This window comes from Heloderma suspectum, chromosome 1 (genome assembly GCF_057233095.1).
Source record: "Heloderma suspectum isolate Gila_16-S chromosome 1, 16-S_ref, whole genome shotgun sequence".
NCBI classification, from domain to species: domain Eukaryota; kingdom Metazoa; phylum Chordata; class Lepidosauria; order Squamata; family Helodermatidae; genus Heloderma; species Heloderma suspectum.
Window position 1 is genome coordinate 197,507,918 of NC_139458.1, and position 23,973 is coordinate 197,531,890.

At 44.1% G+C, this 23,973-nt stretch overlaps 1 protein-coding gene across 1 annotated transcript in view; it reads left to right on the top strand.

The window, feature by feature from the left end:
• Positions 1–23,973, top strand: part of ITGAV (integrin subunit alpha V) — an 86,145-nt gene that overhangs the window by 50,202 nt on the left and 11,970 nt on the right. Inside the window, exons 13-26 of the mRNA XM_084815592.1 lie at positions 306–497; positions 1,313–1,358; positions 3,111–3,212; positions 4,224–4,282; positions 5,439–5,593; positions 6,641–6,778; positions 7,637–7,704; positions 9,880–10,027; positions 13,590–13,682; positions 13,892–13,971; positions 17,485–17,565; positions 17,685–17,790; positions 20,153–20,311; positions 20,875–20,988. Of these exons, the coding sequence (XP_084671718.1) occupies positions 306–497; positions 1,313–1,358; positions 3,111–3,212; positions 4,224–4,282; positions 5,439–5,593; positions 6,641–6,778; positions 7,637–7,704; positions 9,880–10,027; positions 13,590–13,682; positions 13,892–13,971; positions 17,485–17,565; positions 17,685–17,790; positions 20,153–20,311; positions 20,875–20,988 (1,541 nt within the window). The remainder of the gene's footprint in view (positions 1–305; positions 498–1,312; positions 1,359–3,110; positions 3,213–4,223; positions 4,283–5,438; positions 5,594–6,640; positions 6,779–7,636; positions 7,705–9,879; positions 10,028–13,589; positions 13,683–13,891; positions 13,972–17,484; positions 17,566–17,684; positions 17,791–20,152; positions 20,312–20,874; positions 20,989–23,973) is intronic.

Sequence of the window (23,973 nt, forward strand, 5' to 3'; positions counted from 1 at the left end):
GGAAGCTCAAACCCTAATGGATTTGAACATTTTCTTTCATATTCCTGATAGTTTTTCTCATATCCCACTTGACAGCATTGTTGCAAATTGCATTGGCAGCCTTCCACAGTCAGTGGATGAAGTCCATTGATTTGAACTGGATGCAAAGCATCCCACTGAGTCAAATGGGTTGCTAAAGTATCGTTCGGGGCATATATTTTGTCAGTATAACATATTCCATATTCCATGCTCACACCTATATTTGCTTTCATAAAACATCTTTGTTTATATTTGGAAACTCTAAAGGTTCTCTGTTTGGCTTGTAGACGTTGCAGTTGCTGCTCCTTATGGCGGGGAAGACAAGAAAGGGTTGGTTTACATCTACAACGGGAGAGCCACAGGTTTGAATGGAGTGCCATCGCAGGTCCTTGACGGACAGTGGGTCTCCAAGACAATGCCACCGAGCTTTGGATACTCGCTGAAAGGAGATACTGACGTGGACAGAAATGGCTATCCAGGTGATGCTTCAGTAATGGCAATGCAGGCTCCTATATGTTTTATAAACTAATGCAGCATTTAACCCTCAGAGAGCCTGATTTCATTGTGTTTGGATCTTCGCTGCAGATTCTCTCAATTTCACTTCGTTATTGTTCTGACATTCTGATATCTCTTAGGTTCTGCTCCATTTGAATTCCGGCAGGAATTTCAGATTTCAGAATGTTACTTCCAGATTTTGCAAAATCCCCCACTGTCTGCACTTCATCTTGTTTAGAAAGTTTGGCGGTTAAAAAAGAAGAATGGAAACACAGTAACCTTTCCAGTTTTTAAAAGTTAATTAATTTTTAATAAGAAACACATTTGAACGGGGAAAAAATTCCAGCAAATGGAACTCTGCAGTTGCATGATTATACAAATATAAATACAAATAAACATTAAGCAGTCTTTGTGGGGAGAGATTCTTTTCGATTTTTTATTTACTTACGATGTGTATTTGACCGGAGAAAAACAGGAAAAAGAAGCAAGGATCCCCTTTCGCTCAGCTTGCAAAATTGTGAAAATATACCTCCAAAGTAATAATGGATTACGACATTTTAAGTTCCATTCTGCTAAACAAGTCCAGTAAAGCAGCTCCTCAAAGTCCAGGACAGAATCCAGCAAATGTGGATTTGATAAGCGTCCCCGATCCAAGATTAAATTTTGATTGCCTTGCTGTTGCTGCAGAGGGATCTGTTCTAACACATACACTGGAGAGATGCTGATGATCAGAATGGGAAGCTCTGAATTTCAAACAAGTATCAGATCTAAAATCTACATTATTTTATTCTATTTCCAGACTTGATTGTAGGAGCTTTTGGCGTTGACAAAGTTGCCTTATACAGGTAAGTGTTCAAAGAAAAAGAAAGAAAAAGATGAATGGTATTAAATACTTAAATATAAATGATGTTATGTGCTATGTCAGGCCAGATGAGAAGTGTCCTCTGACAGGGTGCTTTGCTTGTTCTGTAGCCATGACACCAAATTATTTAGGGTGGTTAAAACAAAAAGGGGTTGTGAAGAGCTCCAAAAGGATCTCTCCAAGCTGGAGAATGGGCATCTAAATGGCAAATACAGTTCAATGTAAGCAAGTGTAAAGTGATGCACATTGGGGGAAAAAATCCCAACATCAAGTATAGCCTGATGGGATCTGAGCTAGCGGTGACTGACCAGGAAAGAGATCTTGGGGTTGTGGTGGACAGCTCAATGAAGATGTCAACCCAGTGTGCAGCCGCTGTAAAAAAGGCAAACTCCATGTTAGGCATAATTAGAAAAGGAATTGAGAATAAAACTGCCAACATCGTACTCCCCCTATACAAATCTATGGTGCGACCGAACTTGGAATACTGTGTACAGTTCTGGTCACCACACCTAAAAAAAGATATTATAGAGCTAGAAAAAGTGCAGAAAAGGGCAACTAAAATGATTGAGGGGCTGGAGCATCTCCCCTAGGAGAGAAGGTTATAACAGCTGGGATTGTTTAGCTTGGAGAGAAGGAGGGTAAGGGGAGACATGATAGAGGTATACAAAATTATGCATGGTGTGGAGAATGTGGGTAGGGAGACATTTCTCTCCCTCTCTCAAAATACTAGAACCCAGGGTCATCCTAGGAACCTGATTGGTGGGAGATTCGGGACAGATAAAAGGAAGGACTTCTTCACACAGTGCATAGTTACACTATGGAATTCACTACCACAGGAAGTAGTGATGGCCACCAATTTAGATGGCTTTAAAAGGGGGTTAGATAAATTCCTGGTGGAAAAGGCTATCAATGGCCACTCGTCTTGATGGCTAGGTGCTACCTCCAGTACCAGAGGCAATGAGCCTATGTACACCAGTTGCTGGGGAACATGGGTGGGAGGGTGCTGTTTTGCTCATGCCCTGCTTGTGGGTTCCTGATCGACAGCTGGTTGGCCACTGTGTGAATGGAATGCTGGACTAGATGGACCCTTGGTCTGATCCAGCATGTCTCTTCTTATGTTCTTATGGTGGGGAATGTCTCCTCCCTTGCTCTCTCTGCCACAACAATACTGCAGCCAACAGCAGGTGAGGGAGGCAAATTGTACTGTGTTATCTACTCTGTCTTGCACATAACTGCCTCCATACATATATGCCTCAAGCCAACAGTGTAAAGAGCAGCAGCTGCCACCAGAAACCAGGCCTTGCTAACAAGGCTTGGGTTTGTTTTGAAAGCAAAGCTCTGAGCAGGGTGGTACTGGGAAAGAATGGATGTCCTTCCTTGAGTTTATACCTTTTGTCAAAGCTCAAGGAAAGCACAGTGTGCTCAAAATAAGCACAACCTGAGAAAGCTCATAACAGCTTGGGCCTGGACATGTATATGCCGATAAAAATGCTGTTGAATTTCATGAGACTTGGTCCCAAGTTTTTAAGGTTAGATTTGTGTCCCACATTTCTTCTCTTTTGTTTTCTACTTTCTCCCCCTCCTAATTCCTTTTCCCACATCTTTTATGATATGGCTTGAGCCTCTGTCTTCCTGCTTTAAGTGACTGGAGTATTTTGAGATATACTACACAGAGGAAGGTGAAGTTTATTCATGCAGGTGACCCTTTTTGCTTACTGTTTGGTTCTTTTAAAAGGGCACGGCCAGTCATTACTGTAAATGCTGGACTAGAAGTTACCCCAACCATTCTCAATCCAGAGAACAAAGCCTGTGAAGAAAATGGCCAGAAAGTTTCTTGGTAAGATGATGTGCTTCTGTGTTAAATGTTTAAAATCAGTACTGAAAGGCTGACTAATGGAGAGGGGGCCTCTTCAGTGGATCCAAGGTAACGATGAGAGAGGAAGAACAAGTGGTGTGTCCTTCCTTTTCCCATACTTCCTGGTTTTATCCAAAGGAGCACGGTGCATTATTTCCCCGCTTGGGGAGACACTTACATTGGGAGTAGGTTTGCTTCTGAATTTCCCTCTTTCCAAAGCAGCAAGCATACGCACAAATCCTTCTTTTCTTTTATAAAATCATCAAAGGCTGGCTCCAAATGGGGAAAGAAGTGGATTCATTGTGCCTGATGTGAAGTCCCATTTAAACCCTGACCAACTTCATTAGTCCGCATTCTAAGCAGTTTCTGGAAGATAGGTGGAGCAGAACATGGGGCAGAGCCAACCCACAGACCCAGCACTAAATGGAATTGGGGAAAACTACCCACTCCATTTGGGAGGATATAGCTTAGTTGTCCCCCTGCCCTTGGGCCAGACCTAGCAAGTACTTGGATTAGACCCGTGGGAAGGAGGTGTGAGCTTATTTATTTATTTATTACATTTCTATACCACCCAATAGTCAAAGCTCTCTGGTTGTGAGCTGATTGTGCTTCCTCTCTTTCCATTTCTTTCAAATGTCCAACACAGCTCTTGGGCTCCACTTTGCCTTAATAAGAGCTGCTCAAAAATAAGAGTAGAAGCTTGCTGCATAGATCAGTTAATCTCTTAGGAAAATATATTAAATAACTAGAAATCGAAGAAGTGGGAAGAAATTGTTTTTAAGGTTTCTTTAAACTCAATAACACTGACCCAGGAACTTGCACATGCAACTGAGTCTTATTGACAGCTATGGGAAACTAGATTTGGGAGCACATTATTCCCTCTCTTGCAGCAGCAAAGTTCCTCCTGTGCTTGTGGCATTTGGTAGTTGCAACTTGGCCCATCTTCACTAAATTGTGATATGTTTTGATCATTCTTTAATTTTCACCCAACAGTTTTAAAGTAAAGTTCTGCTTAAAAGCTGATGGCAAAGGAAGTCTTCCCAGGGAACTCAGTAAGTTCTGTAGATTTACTTACTATACACTTAACATTGCTCATAGCATCAACATTCAAGCGGCAGTACTTGAATTGTCAAACATTTTTGGGTGCTCAAAGCTTCTCCAGTATCAGCCATACACAAAACACAGGTGCCATTTAAATCTTCCAGTTCAGAAGTCACACCAAAGTTGTCTTCAGTGTATGGGAGACAGCTGTTTCGTAGAATCATAGAATAGTGGGGTTGGAAGGGGCCTATAAGACCATTGAGTCCACCCCCTGCTCAGTGCAGGAATCCAAGTCAAAGCATCCCTGACAGATGGCTGTCCAGCTTCATCTTGAATGCCTCCAGTGTGGTTAAACCATAGTGGTTTGCCGCAGAAATTGGGCAGCAAAATTGACGATTCTTTTCAGATGCCTCTCAGAGTGCGCACCACCCTGCAGAGTGTGGCTCAGGAAGGGGTGTTCCAGGGCCCCCCAAATGGCCCCTGGAGCCCCAAAGTTATCCACCGTTGTTCTACAGGGTTTTAAGAGGGCACATCTTGCTCTCACAACCTGTTTCTGGGATGTATCACCTCAGGCTGCAGGAGAGACATTATCTGACTAAATGTTCCTCCATCAAAAAAATTTTCTGACATGATAGAAAGCCTCCATGTTGGAACTAGGCAAGAACATACCACACCATTGTGAGAACAAGGCCTAAGAGTAGCTACGAAGGGAATGATTGAGATGTCTTAACCAGCAACATTGGTGAGCAGGGAGTTAGTGTGCTGGGAGATAAGACCCAGGAAGAGGCCATCCCTGCTGAGTGACAGTTAAAGTGGGAGTCCCGAGGCAGCACTGGAAGCAGAGAGAAGCTGGAGTCTGCACCATGCAGGTGCACAGCTGCTGACTACCGAGGAACACTTGAGTGGAGATATGGGTGCGGATGTTGGCCACCTGTGCTGGCATTCTTAGCCAGTCAGCAGCCACAGACCTGGATGGTGCTGACTCTCACCTCTCCCTGCATCCCCTGCCCAACTCACACCTGCCACCCATAAGAGCATTGGGTCCATCTTGGTTGCTGCTTTGTGGCAGCACCTTTGACCTCCAGCACACCACCTCACCAGCTACTTCTGCAGGGCCTCAGAGACCTCAAGGCCGCCTAACAAACATGCTTTTGCATTTGGCGATAGCTTTCCATGTGGAGCTGCTTTTGGACAAACTTAAGCAAAAAGGTGCCATCCGGAGAGCCCTGTTTCTCCACAGCAGACAGCCGACTCACTCTAAGAACATGACTGTCCCAAAGGGGGGTCGAATGAGCTGTGAGGAGCTTCAGGCGTTTTTAAGGGTAAGAATACACACCTGATTCCCTGCACCACACGGCCTCCTTCGTATATATGGGTTTAAACTTTTGGGGTATCTGAATGAGGGACAGGCAACATAGCTTGCAGGCCTACTTTTACCTGGAAAAGTTTTTTCTACGTTTGTTAAACTTGATGGCTGTTTCCAGGAGTTACAATTGTAACTGGTGTAGAATATGGTCCATACGTAGGAACCTGCTTTATACTGCCAGACCATTGTTCCATTTAGCCCAGTGTTGTTGATGCTGACTGGCAATGGCTCCTCGGGGTTTCAGGCAGGGTGCTTTCCTAGTTCTGTCTAGAGATGCTGGGGATTGAACCTGGGACCTTCTGTGTGCAAAGCAGGGTCTCTGCCACTGAGCTATGCCCCCTCCCTTCAGGATGGGGGCATTTAGAACAGTTGCTTGCAGATCTGGCTTCTTTACTGTTTCATGTGCCAGAGGACATAAACACACATTTTTCTTCATCCAGTGGCTTGGGACAGAACTTTGGCTTTGCCACACTGGGCCTACAGTTTTCACTGGAGATGGTCCTGCTAACAACTGCAGATGGTTCAGCTAATTAATATTAGCACTGGCCAGTTTCTTCATTTAAAGAAAGAAGTGTTTACCCCCAAATCAGCCTTGAAATGCTTTGTTGCAGTTATCTCATTTTTGCAATGCCATCCAGAGAATGCTAAATATTACACTGAAAACATGGACTTTAGCATACAGTATATTTAAGCATTTGACTAATTGATTCCAGTGCTACTGTAGCTTTCCAAAAGTTTGGGGATTGTGGTGTCCCTCTTTTTCACTGGGCAGGCCCCATTATTTTTATTTTAGAAAATCTATAAAATGACTTCTTTAAAAAATCCTCCTTTGAAATACTGATTTCTGTTCCAATACTATTTCCATTAAAATTCTGGATAGTCACAAACCTTCCTAGTAAATATTTGATGGAATTCAGATTCACTAGATGTAGTACAATTGTTTCAGTCCCGGTTATTATTTTTTGTCTTGCAAAAACAACCTCCCTTTTTTGTTCCCTTTTAGGATGAATCTGAATTTAGAGACAAGCTTACTCCAATCACCATATTCATGGAATATCAACTGGATTACAGAACAGCTTCGGATACTACTGGTTTACAGCCCATCCTCAACCAATTTACTCCTGCAAATATTAGCAGACAGGTACAGTGCTGAGTGATGTAATGGCCAAATGCACTTCTGCACCAGCAAGTTCATTTGTATTTATATTCACAGATTTATTTATTTCTGTTAAGTATTTGTTTTATTATGTGTATAAAAATCTTTGTAGTTTGACCACTGAGGAAGACCTTTGTCGAAATGCATTTGGTCATTTTATATTATTCCATATTGTGGCTGTACTGATTATTTTAATCTGTGTTTTTATATAAAAAATTTAGTAGAATGATTCCCCCCCCCCATTTTTTCTTTCAAGTTTTTAACTGCACTAATTTGTGGTGCATCGCAATTCAGTACTTATGTTTAAATGACCAGGCCGATGCAAGTTCTTTTATTCCTTGGAGGTGGTATTGGGGTGGAGATTGAAGCAGTCCAATTTCCACACCTCAGAAGAAGAAGGTGATCCTTAACAAATCACAGCAAGCTTTCCCCCAAATGTGTGGGCAGCTGACAAGATGTATCTCCATATAAAAACCATGTTTGCTTCCTTGGGGGGAGCGTGGGATAGATTCTCCACTCAATCATATCTTTTCAAAGGAAAAAGAAGATCTCGGATGTTACACCACCCTTTCAGTGCTGAAAAGGGCGTATATACAGCATATATGTACGCTGTTCTTTTGTTTAAAAAGCAAGCGAATAAGAGAGCGGGGAACTGCATTTTGCTGTTCCCCCTTCCCACGAAGTTCATTCCCAAACAGAAAGGGTTTCGTGTTACTAGTTATTTTAGTACTTAGGGTAAAAAGCAGGGGTGTGGGGGTGGGGGTGCTATATCATCCATAAATACTTCGAATGAGCCTGAAGAAATAAAGCCTCAGTTATTTAATTTCCCCCTGTCAAATTTAGGCTCATATTCTTCTGGACTGTGGTGAGGACAATATCTGCCGTCCAAATCTGCAAGTGACAGTTGACAGGTAAAGTCTAACGATTGTGGAAAATGGAAAATTATGACTGTAAACCCATTGACCTGGTTCAGTCAATCATATATCCACTTAATAAGCCAAGAAACGAACGGAGATTTTTGCCCGCTCATGCAGCCCCTTTGCTCCTCGCTTCATGGCATGAGCAATGAAACCAGGAAGCCTTTAATTAACCATAGTTTCCCATTTTGTCTCAACTGGGAAACTATGGCTATCAGCTTAATAACAAGTCAGGATATTAAACCAACTCCACATCATGGTTAGCTGGCTTGTTCTGAGGCTAGTAACCATGGGTTCCAGGTTCAGATGAAAAAAAACACAATAATCTGTTAGAAACTTCCTAGAGGAAAGAAGCTGCATGCATTGGTAAAGGGCTTATTTGTATCTTGGCATATTAAGCTGAGGTATGGTGATCTGAATGCAGCCATTGTGGTGGTGTGTAAGCTAAGCCTGTTCAGATACAAGAGAAAAGTGAATTTGGGATATTGGGCTCCAGTGATGCAGAGTTGGGGGTAAACTGTACATTGCATGCCAATGCATATAAAATTATCCTGTACTTTTTAGGTATTTATTTAAAGAAAAAAGCATTTTGAAAAGAGACTCGGGGCAGGGGGGAGAGCGGATTTAGAGCAAAGAAATTGCAAGAAAGGCAAGGGGTGCTTTAGCCACCTGCTATATTTCCACTCCGAATTGTTGCCCGTGTGGCTGTTCTTCCTGAAGGGTTTCAAATACATATTTACCACCATAGAACTGCTTAGGGGGAGGGGGCAGAATTTGGAGTATGACAGGCAGCTACAGGATTGATCATCCCCTTCCTCGGCCATTTCTCCAGATTAAATTCACTTATCCCAAAGTGCCTTTGCTTTAAAAAACAAACAACAACAACAACAAAAACATTGGGATGCTCTAACACACATTTGTGTGTGATGTGTAGTTGTCCCCTTATATCACATCTTCGTTACTTTCCACTAAATACAGGGATGGTCCTGTGTAGTTTTATCCAGCAGAGGGCAGCGCTGTTTGTATATATGTGTTTTACAAGGATTAAACCTGGAGTGTCCAGGTTCAATAGAAGTCAAGAGGTCTTACACCTTTGACAAACTGCGTGTATCCACGCTCCCTCTTCTCCACAATGAAGACCGTCTTATTTATGCTGTGCTTGGGAGCTTTCAGAAGCATCTCTCTGCCGACAGAAACAGAAAAGTAGAGGAGAAAGGCTGTGGTCTGCTCCCCCAAGGGCAATGCTTGGAGCTCTGCAGGAGCTCTGTCCTGTGCTATATTTTGGTCCCTAAATTGTTTTGTATCCATATGGTTATGTGTAAACATCCTTTGTAGTTTGCAAATGAAGCTATTTCTGGGAACTTCTAGGGAAGATGTGCCACAGTTTATTCAAATGTCACATGCTTAGGCCGTTGCCTTTCACCAGGACAATGTGCTGTGTGGTATGTAATACTCTGGTGTCAAAGAAATGTGTTTGCGTTTTAATGGAATTTGTGCGTCATGAAGAAAGGGCCTTTCAAGAACAGCATATGGCATTTAATTGATCACTGTCTGTGCTTTTTGTGTCTGTGGTTAAGGAACACTCCCGAAAGGAGCTCTGCTGATCTAGGGAGTGCAGTGCTAGGGTGATGCTACACTAAGGTTTAACATCACCAGGGAAATGCATTCCTTGATCTGGGGCATATGTGGACAACCCACGGCCTTTGGCTGCTCTCTGAGTTTCCCTGCCTGGGTTTCCCTGCCGCCCAGCTAATCAGCTGGGTTACAGGGAACAGCAATCTTTCATGTTGTTATTAACAGTGGGGAAACAGCAATCTTCCGCAGGGGGCTTTAAACTTCCCCAAATGATCCTGAGGATCTTTGGGGAATCACTGGGCGGGGGGAATCTGTCTCCCCGCCCAGCGATCCTCATCAAGATTGCTGGGGCAGAGAGTGTGTGTATGTGTATGAGGGAGACAATGTGTGTGTGTTTGTGTGTCCATCCTGCTGCCCCACTCACCACCTACCCCACCCACACATGCGGCCACCAAAAGGTTCTGCGGGGGCCAATATGGCGCCCAACCCTGAAAAGATTGCCCACTTCTGATCTAGAGGGCTCATATGGTTGCATATTGGTCTTACGTTTGTTCCATTTTGGTCTTACTTTTGTTTCATATTGCTCTTGTGCAGTGATCAGAAGCAAATCTATATTGGAGATGACAACCCTTTAACCCTAATTGTCAATGCCCAGAACCGAGGAGAAGGAGCCTATGAAGCTGAACTCTTCGTTACCGTCCCACCTCAAGCAGACTTCATTGGCATAGTTCGTAACAATGAGGTGAGTCTAGTGAACATGTGTGAGCAACATTATTGTAGCCACTTGGTGGGGCAGTTGTTGTAAAATTAGGCTTGTACTAACTATCAAACCAAATTCATAGTATGCTTCTGTTTATTGGAAGCTCCTTGCGTTTTTGAGATTGGGTGTCTGGTTGATAACAAAAATGATATCGTGGAAGGAATGCGGTTTGATGGCCTGCGATCAGTTTGCCAATGAAGTTTGCCAGCGGTAGCAAGACTGGTCCGGGAGACAGACCATTGTACTTGAACTGGGAGGATCTGGATACCAGCCCCTGCAGAACTCTGGATCCAATGGGCAGATCACTGTCTTGGCTTCAATTCCTCATGTATAAAATGGAAAGAGTAATTTTCATTGTGAGACTGTTGTAAGAATGAGTAAAGCCACAGTTCAAACATGCAATTAGCACATATCTGCATGTTGCCCTCTTTTTTTTGCGGGGGTAGGGGGAGATATAGAATGGCAATTACAAGGCCAGAATGGGCTTTTGACAAGGCCACTTAGGGTGCAATGCTATGTTTAGACAGAAAAAAGCCATAGTAGGAGTTGTAGGATTTCTTTCTATCCAAACATGCAAAGGATTGACCCCTTATTGAACTTCAGGCTCTCAAGTAGGGATTTGAACCTGGGTCTTTCACGTGCAAATCCAGTGCTCTATCCACCATGTCACACATTCACATCAAGTGCTAGTTCAATGTGTCCCAAACTTTTAAAGAAGCACACCATGACAGAATGTTTCCAAGCAACCCGTATATTGACTTCTCAACCCTTGAGTCCTACATCTTCATGATAGGCCTCAGTAATTTCAAATGTACAAGTATAATAACATTTTCCCTTTTATTATTTTTGCCTACATGGCATTTAAATAAGGAAACTATTACACAAAGTGCGCCAATGCCCTTTCGTTAGAGCTAATTTGTTTCATCCCTTAAGTTAAACATCCAGTGCTTATGACCAGTGTAGATTGGCCAGCTGGAGCTATAAGGCTGGGTGACCCTCGCTCTGAACTGGGAGAGAGGTGTCCGTCTGGCAACAATGAACAGCCTGCGTATGCAAGCCAGGCTGCTTAGACAAAGCTATTTCTGTTGAGGTGCTTAGAGCCACACATTTGGTAATTAAATTAATTCAGGCTCATCCTCTTATTTATTTATTTATTTATTGCATTTATATCCCGCCTTTTTTCCTCCTTAAGGAACCCAAGGCGGCATACATAGTCCTCCTTCTCCTCCATTTTATCCTCACAACAACAACCCTGTGAGGTAGGTTGGGCTGAGAGTATGTGACTGGCCCAAAGTCACCCAGTGAGCTTCCATGGCCGAGTGGGGACTAGAACCCAGATCTCCCGACTCCCAGTCCAACACTCTAGCCACTACACCACACTGGCTCTTATAGCTTGGGAAATGAACAGAGCAACCCCAAGAGACTGGCACCAGTGTCAAGCTGTCAGTACTGTCTCCCTAAAATGACAGTAATTACATTTGTAACATTCAGTGAATTTACCTAAAAATTCTGCCACTGTAAGAGTTCATCCCTACAACATATCCAGGATTTATTACAGGGTTAGTGACAGACCCTGTTACTATCTTAAAATATGTTACGTGAGATTTGGGAAATCACTACATATATGATGATGATGATGATGATAAAAAAAATTGCTCGTGAAGTTGGCAGTATCATTGCCTAATTCACAAACCCAACTTATTATCAAGATAAAATATCTATGTCTAAATCATAAAAAGCTTGGGCTGTTTATGAATTAGGCAGAGATGTAGCAATACTTTTGGAACTCGTGCCTCACCAAAGGAGGAAAAAACACAAACCTTAATCTTTTTCTCCACACACATCACCATCGTGTGGGCATGGTATTCATTTATTGATTTATTTATTTTGAGAGAAAGAAGGATTCCAAAACAAGCAACCAAAATCTAGCACAGATGTGGCACCAGGATTTGCAAATCAGAAGCTGACCTCATGGACATCTCCTCCTCCCACCTCCCCTCTATGGTGCATATTTCCCTCTTCGTTCCCTTGTTGGCATTAACCATGGGTCAGCATTACATCTGTACCAGCGCTAACCATGGTTAACACTAGCCAGGTTTCTCATCTTGCCCAAGGTTTGAAGTGAGTTTGCTGAAATAAAATACATCGCATTTATTTATTTATTTTCACATTACACATGCACATGCTTTTGTCCTCTTTTCTTTCTTCCAACTTCAAAGTGAGGGTATTAACTGATTGATTTTCTTCTGAACTCCAGTAGCCACAATCAGTAGGAAATAGATTCTGAATACTTGATATCTTTGTCTGTAAAAGGCTAGTAGTAAAAATGTCTAAACTACAAAATGTCATGTTTCATAGAGGATTACTCATAAACATTGAGATTGTTAAGGAATTCAATAAATGGCATATACGCTCCATCACTCACTTGTAATATTTTGTTCTCATTCAGTATATAGTCTCACTGAATGCAGGGGCAAACAAAATGTGATGCTAAATGCTTCACTTGTAATCGTATCCTTCCTAAGGGCCCCCCCTTTAATAGCCATTGCAGGGTGGGTGGTGTTGGAACCATTTGGGGATGTTTAACTCTTTACTCCCCCCCTGTGATTCTAACATCCCCCCATGCTTGTGTTAACCCCTGGAGGGAATCTTCCATGGGCATCAATGGAGGCTTCCCTCCCAGGACTAAGAGCAGGTGTGTGTGTAGGGGGGTGACTTTCACTGGGATTGCAGTGGGGGAGGAGAAGGATTAAACCTTCCAACCTGTGCACTGCAATCCCAACAATAGCTTCCCCATGATATATATACACACAAACACACACACCCCAACACACACACACACACACACACACACACAGAGAGAGAGATATGATTGCATCTCATCTAGTTCAGTCCTCAGTATGAATGAAAGAATGATTGAATATTAGACTACATTAGTCCAGTTCAGGCCTTCAGGAGAATACATGAGGCCTCAAAGTGGGTACTAGTACAGGGCTGGCATGCTAGCATGCTGGCACGTCTACGTCTCCGGACATGCTGGCCCCCCTCCGTTCAGACCTTGCCATGTTGAACCAGCAAGGTCTGAAAGGGAGTACTACTCACATTTGCTTGAACATGAGTCGAACTCTCAGCTTGATCAGGAACCCTGATAGAACAGGGCCCGTGGTCACATGGGGAGTTTTACTTGCGGTCAAGACCTCCTGTTCAGACCTTGCCGGTTCAACTCAGCAAGGTCTGAATTGAGAGGGGCGGGGCCCGCATGCCTTCAAACACAGGGAGTGGGACCAGCATGCACAGCCCCATCACTCTACTCACTTTGAGCCCTCATATGTGTTTTTGAATGCCTGAACAAAGTAATAGTACAATTTGTTATTGAGAACAGAATGGCTTCTTACCACCTTATTCATGCTTGTGAAGATCTTTTTGTATCCAGACTAACAAGACTGGAAAATTGTGTGTATGTATTTAGGACTTGTTGTGACTTTTTTAGGGAATGAAAGTATTGTGCTGTCCTTGGAAAATGTTCCACTTTGTTTCACTGCAGGCCTTTGCCAGACTCTCATGTGCATTTAAAACTGAGAATCAAACTCGGCTGGTTGTCTGTGACCTTGGAAATCCTATGAAAGCAGGAACAAAAGTAAGAACGAGTGCGTGCTTGTTGCTGTTAACAAAAGGAAAGAAATGTCTATACATACAAAGGGGCTTGCTGGATTGGGGCCGGTATCTAAAAAGAGGCATCATCATATTTTGACATTTGGTTAGTTAGGTAAGTCACACGGTGGGTTTGAGCCAGCCTCTCTCTGCCTGTCGCGTATTAATTCCTATACATCTTCTTTTGTGTTAAAGCTCTCAGCTGGTCTTCACTTTAGCGTTCATCAAGAATCTGAGATGGACACCTTTGTGAAATTTGACCTACAGATCCGTAGGTAAGAAGCACTGACATTGCGTGTGATTACTTACCTGCCTAGTAACTATAGCTGCTATTGAGGTGGATTGAAAAAGAGGCAGAAACATCTTCATCATTGTCATTGTCATTGTCATCGTCATCATTATTATTATTTTCATTTCTATAACATCCAACAGCCAAAGCTTTCTGGGCAGTTCACCAAAATTACAAACCACAAATACAAGATAATAAAACATAGCATAAAATTTTTAACATACACAATTTAAAACAATTTAAACAGCTAAAACCATTTCAATAAGATACTGGACCTGTAAAGACAACTGAGCCTCATCACGTGCCATGAAATGCCTGGGTACCTTTCTTAAGTACGACAAAGACTAGATCCAACTCAAATATTTCCACTTTAATACCATCAACTTGCCTTTGCAGCCATTTTGCCCATTAGTGTCATCACTAGAATAATGAGGGTTTTCTTCTGCCTGTGGCCTTTGATAGTCTTTGTATTTAAAGGGTAGGCACTGTCTCTGTTCTAAAGCCTGTTGTTCTGAAAACATGCAGTGTCTGTAACATCAGTTGGGCCTGCATGGCTAATGCATTATTTTTAACCACAGAGATATAGATGTTCAACATCTCTGTCCATGTACACTGTAAAAGGAAGGTATTGATTTGCATGACTCCTAAATGGGAGCTATATAGAAGGAGGGAGGGGTGTGTGTGTGTGTGTAATGGATTGAATTCCTATTTCAAATTACTGTCTTAAGTCTAATGACAGTGAAACATCTGGCCAAAGACAGTCAGACACATTTGGTGCCTGAAGCACCCCTCCCCCCAAAAAAACAAATGATGCTCCTTGCAAATACCAATATAATGACTAAGCACACAATCCTGTAATCCAGGGGCTGTAGGATTTTTCAAATCTCCCTCAGAGGATGGAGAGAGAGAGAGGCCCACCGTCAGTGAAGTCTGTCAATGGCTATGGGCCATGATGGCTATAAGCAATGTACAGGTTCAGAAGCTTGACTTTTAGTCGTTTGATGACGAGGAGCAGCAGGGAGGGCTCTTTCCTTCACATCCTAGTTGCTGGCTTCCCAGAGGTATTTTATTGACCACTGTGGGAAACAGGATACTGGACTAGATGGACCTTTGGTTTGATCCAGTAGGGCAATTTTTATATCCTTATGCAGTCTGTTTAATGGTAGGGCTGGCTCTGCTGCGGTCACATGGAGGCTCTCTATTTACTTACTTACTTACTTGTTTGTTTGTTTGTTTATTTGTTTCATTTATATCCCGCCTTCCCTCCAAGGAGCCCAAGGTGACATACATGATCCTTTCCCTCTCCATTGTATCCTCAAACCCAGTGAGGTAGGTTGGGCTGAGAGTCAGTGACTGGCTCAAAGTCACCCAGTGAGCTTAATGACTTGAGTAGGGACTTGAACCCAGATCTCCTGAGTCCCAGCCCAACACTCTAACCAAGCTTTCTCCAACCTTTTTGGGTACGTTTGGGCATTTGAGAAACTGCTGTGGGCGCCACCACAAAATGGCTGTCACAATGGATGTGGCTAGTCGCACAATGGCTGCCGTAGATGGCCTGGCTAGTCAAAAGTGAGCTAAAGAGGTGGTGGTTGGGGAGGAAGAAATAGTGAGGCTAGAGGCTGGGAGGGAAATAGCAAGGCAAAGGGGTGGAGGACAGAGAAAAAGCAAGGTGAGAGGCTGGGAGCGGAGAGAAATAGTGAGCTAAAGAAAAATAGCAAAGCTAGAGGCTAAGTGGAAGGTGAAACAGCAAAGCAAAGGGGTAGAGGAAGAGCAAGGCTAGAGGCTAGGAAGGAGAGGAAGAAGGCTAGGAATGGGGAAGGGAGAGAAATGTCAAGGAAAGAGGGTGGAAGGAGAGAAATAGCAAGGCTGGAGACTGGAAGTGGGGAGAGAGAGACCAAAGGAGAAAGGTCTGTATGGGCGAAAGATTGGGCAGGGCCAGAAATCAACTCTTTCCTTCTCTGCCTGCCCACCAACAGCTGATCTGCAGCAGGTGTAGGAACAGGAAAGAGAACCTGGCACCCTTGAAAGCTTTTCAAGGTTTTCATTAAAAAAATAAACGTTTGAAAGGGGAAAGGAGTGGAGGCCTTCATGAGTGCTGTGGGAGGTTCCAGTGGGCGTGATGGCACCTGTGGGCATGGCGCTGGGAACGCCCGCTTTGACCACTGCAAGTGCTCCATGGGACTTGTCTCCATGAACCATACTGTTGATGTACAGCCTCTCTCCACAGGAACTGAGAGATTTTTCTCCACCCCACAGCAAACCTTTTGGGTGTGCACATGGGAGGTTTGAAACGAAGTTAACAGACATTCCAAATTCCCTTAGCCAGCTGCCGTGCCCAAACAACTTGCTGCATGAAGGTTGTCGGCCACGATTGAGGAGCAATTTACAGTGGCCTTCAAGCAGTAGTGATTCCACATCCAAGACTGGGGCACACAAATGAAGTGAGAAAACACACAAGCAGCCAGAGGGTCAAGCGAGATAGAATGGCAGCAGACCTGCATATTTCCAAGAGGCCCTTCTTTCACATGATATTTAAATGCACGGTTTGATCCCTGCCATAGTTGTCATGGTCAGTAGGGCAGGGTGGAGAACCTCAGGTCTGGGGCGGGGCAAATTCAGCCCTCCTACAGCCCCAATCTGCCCTTCCTGGGCTCCCTATGCCCCCTTCCCCCCAACCACTGATCCTTTGCTGGTTTTATTGGTATTTTATTTGTACCCCGCCTTTCTGCCAAGGAAAATGGCTCCCAAGGCAGCTTACAATCACAAATAAAACCTGTTTAAAACAATAATAAAAATAAATACTTAAAAACATGGCAACAGAATAAAAATTGCATCCTGCCCAACAGCCACGCTTACACGCTAAAGGCCTGTTTGAATAAAAAGGTCCTTGCCTGCTGGTGGAAGGATAGCAGAGAGGAAGCGCACCTAGCCTCCACAGCCTGGGAGCAGCCACTGAGAAGGCCCTCTTTTGGGTCATCACCAAATGAGCCTCTGAAGGTGGCGAACTCAAAAGAAGGGCCTCTCCCGAAGACGCAGGCAGGCTCGAATGGGAGAACTGCTTTTGTGCAGTTTGCCACCCGACCATTCTAAAAGACTGAAATGTCTCTCCTAAGTCTTAGTCACTGATGGTAAGAGCTTTAAGCCAAAATATGCTAGTATTTTTTATTTGTTTTGGCCACACACCCTTTGCCTGCGGCTCCTGAGACTGTTTCCAAAATGGAATGTGGCCTTCAGACTGAAAGAGGTTCCCCACCCCTGCAGTAAGGTGTTGGATACAATATGATTGTAAAGCTGTAACCACATAAAACAATAACCACATAAAAGAAGGATGTTATCAGAAAGGTGTCACTCTCCAGGCACCACAGGAATAACAACTCACTTGAAATACCCTGCTGGACTTCCAAAGTGTGTTTTGGGCATACCCTTTGTACAGTCAGGCCACTGATTCTGACAGCAGTGCATAACTTGACTCTCACTATGTAATTGTGTTGCTTTACAGCTCTAACTTGTTCAACAATCTAAGCCCAGTGGCATCGTATCAGGCGGACCTGGCCATCTTGGCAGCTGTTGAGATCAGAGGGTGAGTGCTGACTGATCCTGATGCCAATTGAGCCACTACCTGTCTTTATTGTGTCGTTTCATGGCTTGAGCCACATGCTCAGTCTCTGATCATCTTTGTGTCTTCCTTGCACAATGTAGGGTCTCTTCTCCTGATCACATCTTTCTCCCAATTCCCAACTGGCAACCCAAGGAGAATCCAGAAACAGAGGATGACATAGGGCCTCTGGTGCAACACATCTACGAGGTAAGTCTGCGCTCAAGACTGGGACTGAGACATGCTGTCAGTTCAGAAGAATTGTTCCTTCTCTCTTGGAACGACACTGAGCGAACCAGATGACCTTGTGGGCTACAGACTTGCTTTCAGAGGCTAAGCAGAGCCAGGTCCACCAGATACCTACTCCAGATATGCAGGCTTCCCCAAGCAGGTGTCTTCCAGGGAAGTTGCTTTCCAGCACGTCTGGAGAGTATCAGCTTGGGGAAGGCTGAGATACCTACTCCTTTAATACCGTATGTAGTGATGTTGAATCCTGTTGTCATCATGCACCAAAACTACCCTTCTGCCCAGGGCCAACGTCACCGGTAGGCATGGTTGGACACCTGCTGAGGGCCCACTCCCCAGCAGCGTCCCACTGACAAGAGTCCCCTGGAGTTGCTCCTCCTCTTCACCACTGCAACCTGCTTGTTCACCTGGCTCTCACTCTGGCCAGACAATGGTAGTGGGGAGGAAGAGGAGGAGCAGGCGTCACTGCCTACTTACTCACAGGCTCGCTGTCTTTCAAGGGAGCAAGTGGCAGCAATGATGAGAGAGAGTATGAGGGGCAATAGCAGCTGGTGACAATGATGGAGAGGAGGTAGATTCACTGAGGGAGGGGGCCCATGGTGGGCGTCTTGCCCAAGGGCCCCCCAAAGCCTGGAACCGGCACTGCTTCTACCCTTCCCTCTCCCCCAGTGATGGAATAGAGAGCCTTAAAGATGCTAAGTGGCCCATCAAGCCAAATCCAGCCTACCAGTTACTCTGCTGTGGCCTGCCAAGTGCTTAGCAGTCCTCATGTTTATGCTGTCCCAGGAAGCTAGTGAAACGGGGCATTTGCCAAGCCTCTGCTGCCTGCCACATGTGGTTGGTGAGCTGCTTTTGGCTTGGTGGGTCACAAGTGGTGCCGGCCTGCTCTAAAACATCTTCGAAGGGTGTTCTGTTCATGAATGTGTTCTGAGCTCCCCCAGTGCCCCTTCGAGACACTTTTATGGCGCATAAGAGCTCCCCTCCTGCAGAGAAGAGTGGAGGATGGCTGTTGCTTGGATGCAGAGGGGTCCTTCGTGTCAGCAGCACTGGGAGCTTTGATTCTGATGTGCATCATGACGCCATGATAGGGTTACCGTGCATGATGGAAGTGGCACAGCTGCTGCAGATGGAGTCATATGGACCTCATATTTGCATAATTCCATAATTTGCATAGCACACTCCCACATTTTGCTTTTGGGGCTTTGCAGCGTGCGGAAATGTTGCGCTAAATCCTAGGGCCTCAATATCACACATGGCTAATACTGTTTTGGGTTTCGGGCATCTTGTTAGGTTTGTAGCACAGAATGTCTGAATACAGAAGAAAATCATACAGTTAAGTAAAAAAATAATAATTAATGGATCTTTAGGGCCAGCTGTCCATTTCTTATCATAGGATATACAGAAAGCATCGCTAACAACAGGTGCCTGTCTTTAAAAAAACAACGCTTACTTTGCCTTAAACAAAAACACTTTCCTTTGTAACTTTGGTTTTAGCTCTTGTGAGGCACAATTCGTATTTCTTACGTTATGATGGTGATGCAAATACTGGTTGCATTAAGAACGAGAAACATTTCAGGTGTGTTAGGTACATTTTTTCACATCAAGTCAAATTCCTCAAATTCACTAGCCTCTACAGCAGCCTTCTCCAATGTGGTGTCCTCCAGATTGTTTCAGACTACAACTCTCGCCAGCCCTGTCCATTGGCCGGGCTTCCTGGGGCTAATGGAAGCTAGAGTTGTAAGGCACCACGTTGGGGAAGCATGCCCTAAGGGGCCATTGAGGACCCATCCCTATCTGCTTTGGGCAACATAGCAGAGACTACTGGGATATTTTAGCATCATGCCTAATCTCAACCCCTGCATGAATGCACCCACAGCCCTTGGTCCAGAAGGGCATTTCTCACCATGAAAATTTGAGTCATGGGAGGTGGGGGTGGGAATAAGAGTAGGGCAGGACTCACCTTTCTAAGGCTTGTAGAAGTGGGATGGCACAATTCCTGACTAACGCCACACAAGTTTGAGATAGCTAGGAGTTATAGCTCAGCCTTCCCCAACCTGGCACTATCCAGAAGTGTTGGACCGTAACTCCCATAATTATGGGAGTTACAGTCCAACACATCTGGAGGGCCTCAGGTTGGGGAAGGCTGAGCTATAGCAAGGGGGCCTGCACTGCCTTAAGACATAAAAGGTGTCAAACTGTCCATCTATGCACATAGGCCAGCTCTTGTGGGCACAATGACCACAGGAAGAGAGAGAACAACATTGCAAGGCTGAATGAAAAGACCAGAGTTCTTCACGATCATTTCCTTTTCCTTTCTTCTCACCAGCTCAGAAACAATGGCCCAAGTGCCTTCAGCAAGGTGATGCTCAATCTTCAGTGGCCTTATAAGTACAACAATAACACCCTTTTGTATATTATGAGCTATGAAATCGAAGGGCCCATGAACTGCACTTCTGATATGGAGATTAACCCACTAAAAATTAAGGTAACACGGAAGTCTCCAGACGATCTTTATATGGAGCAATCTGTTTTATATGTCTTAAGCAGGAGGGATGATTATTAATAATTACAATGATAGGGAATATTAATCTTCATCATCAGAGGGGGAAAAAATCAGGCATTTTTAATGGGACATCAGTTTGCGGTGCTCCAGCACTGAGTTGATAAATGTATCTGATCGTGTTGGTATAAGCACTGACCCACCTGTAAAAGGTGGCTGAAGTGTTCAGCTTCAGAACACAATTGGAAAGGTGCATTTGCCTACTCATTCCTGTCATGATAAACCATGATTTACAATAGTTTACAGTAAATGATTTACCGTGCCTTCTATACACAGCTATTGTACTTCGTGGTTTTAATTTTTGTGAACCACCCAGAGAGCTTTGGCTATTGGGCAGTATAGAAATAAACAAACAAACAAATAAATGCTCACAGACACTGTATTTTGTTTAGCTCGCAAGTTTCAGTGTTCACTGTTCATCAATTCATAAAGCGTTTAGGGATGCTTCAAGATCTGTACCAATAACTGAACCATTCCTTATGCTATAGATGTCATCTCCTCAACAAGATGAAAAGAATGAAACAATTAATGGAGAAGATAACCGCGATCACAATATCAACCGGAGGGACCTAAGTGCTGCCGAGGGAGATGTGCAAACTTTGGTAAACGTCTTTATTCTGATTTCTTTGCAAATAGTTGCTTTCCACTGTTTTAGGAAAAGACTGAGAATTTTAGAAACATTTACTGCACCATGAGGGATTGTTCTATAAAGCAAATACTGTTATAGATTTGTTGGCCTGGTTGACCTTGATTGACAGATGGGCTAAGAGAGTTGTAAGAAAAAAGGGTAAGACTGTGGTTGCTGAGCAAGCTGGTGGAATGACTGCCGAAGCTTTTCTTTGTCTCTCTCTGTCTCTCGTAGATATAGATAAAGATTCCTGTTTGGATGCTTTCTAATGAGTAGAGTTCTGAAATTTTGGTACACATGTAGGCCAATACATTCTGACTAATATAAATCTTGAAAAGGGGACATTTGTTCACCTCTCCGTCGGTGGGGGAGGGACTTGGAAGTGTGCCTCTAAATGGTTCAGGGACCACATCTTTAAATCATGCTTGGATTTGAGCTTGGGTGGGGGGCTACTGGTAACGGCCACAAACATGCAGCATTGCTTGGAGAAGCAAGGAGAGTGGGGTCTCCAACATGATGTCCATGGGCACTAATGTGCTTGAGGACACATCTCTTGGGGCCTGCCAGTCTCCTTGCCCCTCCTAACTTTTATTTAATTTCTTAAGATACTTTTTTTGTTTTTAACTTGCAGGCGAGCATGTGCCAAAGAGAAGTGCTGCTCTCCAGCGCCATCTTTATTTGGGTTCAAAACAGTTGTTTTGTGTTTTGGAGGTCAGATCCCACTTCTGCCTTCTACTTAGGTTCTTGGGCAAGTCAGTTTCCTTTTAAACCTCCTAGTTGCCTGCTGGGAAATTAGTATTTTGTGACTGGCCGTGCCCACAATGGCTGGCATTTTATGAATGGGCAAGCCCCCCATAGCAGCCATTTTGTGGGAGCACCCCCAGCACTAAGAATTCCAAATGGGGCCTCCAATCCAAAGAGGTTGGGGACCTCTGCATTTACTTCGGAGCGTGTGTTCCCCCTCCTTTTTCTTTTTTCTTTTTTTTTCTTTTCTTTTCTTTTCTTTTCTTGCTTTACTTATCATCTTGTCTGATGAAGAGTTCTGGAGGGCTCAAAAGCTTGCACAGTATTTTGTGGCCTTTGAGTTGGCCTAATAAAGGTATCACAGTGATATGGATTTGGAAATTTTTCTTCTGGACTTTTTCTTTTGGCCAACATGGCTACCTTTGCTTCGTGTGTTTGTGTGTATTTGTTTGCATGGAGCAGAAAGTCTTCTAGCCCCCTTCCTTAGATAGTTGACATGGAAAGTCCCCCTGTCAGGGAGACTTATGAAGTACAGGTAACTCTGCCTTCAGGTGCTTCCGGGTGTGTGATGCCAGGCTGTGGTAGCTGAGCACTCCTGAAACCTGCGAATTACATAGGGAACTACTAAGTTACCATTCTGAATGACAGCTCAGTGAATTAGTGGGATCGGCAGGGGATGGTACAGTCCAAATTGTTGCAGAAAGCACTCGTAACTATGCACCCATTCTTTTGCTGGCCCTGCGTTTGCTTTGGTCCTAAAGTGCCCAACCGGCAATGCAGGAGTTGCCACCAGTATTTGCCAGGGGTTGAAAAATAAATGGACATCCGGGACTGTACTGGCTTTAAGATTCTCTGAACGATTCTTGAGGGCATTTACCGTGATGCTAGCATAGCATATATTGCTTATTTTACTACTTTTCTGCAGTTCAAAACCCCTTAGGTCCTGAGTATTGCAGTTCTAACTCCCTAAAGTGCTCAGCTCGTGATCCCTGTGACAAAAAATCCTTACAGTGGATGATTTATAATCACTACTCCATTTGAGTCAGAAGGAGCAAGCAAAGACACTTCTGGGGTCTCAGAATACATGGGTGTAACTTGCAGGTTTACATGTGTGTACAGACCTTGCACAGGACAAGTTTCATCATACGCATGATTTGCATCAACAAGAACAACAAAATCCTAAGACCAGACATACACAGATGACATAGTTCTGTCCAGTTCATAATATCGCCGTCTACACTGGCAAGTCCTCCTTTCCCTCTGAATCATAATGGCACTTGAAATGCAGCATGCATATCTGCAGCCACTTCAACCTTTTTTTCCATGATCAGGAGGAAATGGAGGAGGTACAGCATTACTTCCTCCACTGCAGGGTAGCCAGTATTGGAATTTAATGGTGCTTGCTAGAGATGATTTAATGCCGCATGTTTATTGCACTTCAGAAGCCTGTGATGTATGATGTGCAAATCTCTACAACTGATTCGCTGGCTTGACAAATAACTCATTGTTCCAAGCATTTCCAGGAATGGTAAAGTCAAGGACACTGGAATTCTAAAAGAATGTGCTGATGACTTATCTTTCTACCTTGTGCTCTCTCTGTTCAAGGGTGATGCCTCCTGTGCTCAAAAAGGGCATCATTGTTGTAGGTGGGATGAAAGGGAAAAGCATGGAATAGAGGCGCCCTTACTCTTCTCTCCTTGACAAGATTCATAAGATTACATAATGCATAAGATTACATAGCATGGATGATTAACCGAGAATGAAAAACGGACAAAACCAATTTCTGTTCTGAATTTCCAGTGTTTCTTATGAAAACAATTCCATACTGTGAGATGCTTTAGGCCGGTTCTCACAAGATGGCTGGATGTGTGCAGCCATTAGGCTGAATATGCAATCCCTGATCGCCCACCGTGTAGTGTGAACCCTTGCATAACCCTACTATTAATTGAGGGTTATGCGAGGGTTGATTAACCCTCAAATAACCCCTGGTAGCTGGGTTTGCACGATACCGCGCAACCCCTGATTGCCCCAGTGAGGGGTTGCATATTCAAAATGGTGGCCACACACACCACAGTTCATTGTGGGTTATTTAAACCATGATAACCTGCCGTGTTGTGCAAACTAGGTCTTTGAAAGCAGGAGTGATTTGGGCTTCTTCTTCCTAAGTGTCCACGTCTCATCCAGAGTTGAGAGAGTGCATTCTGTCCCTGTACTG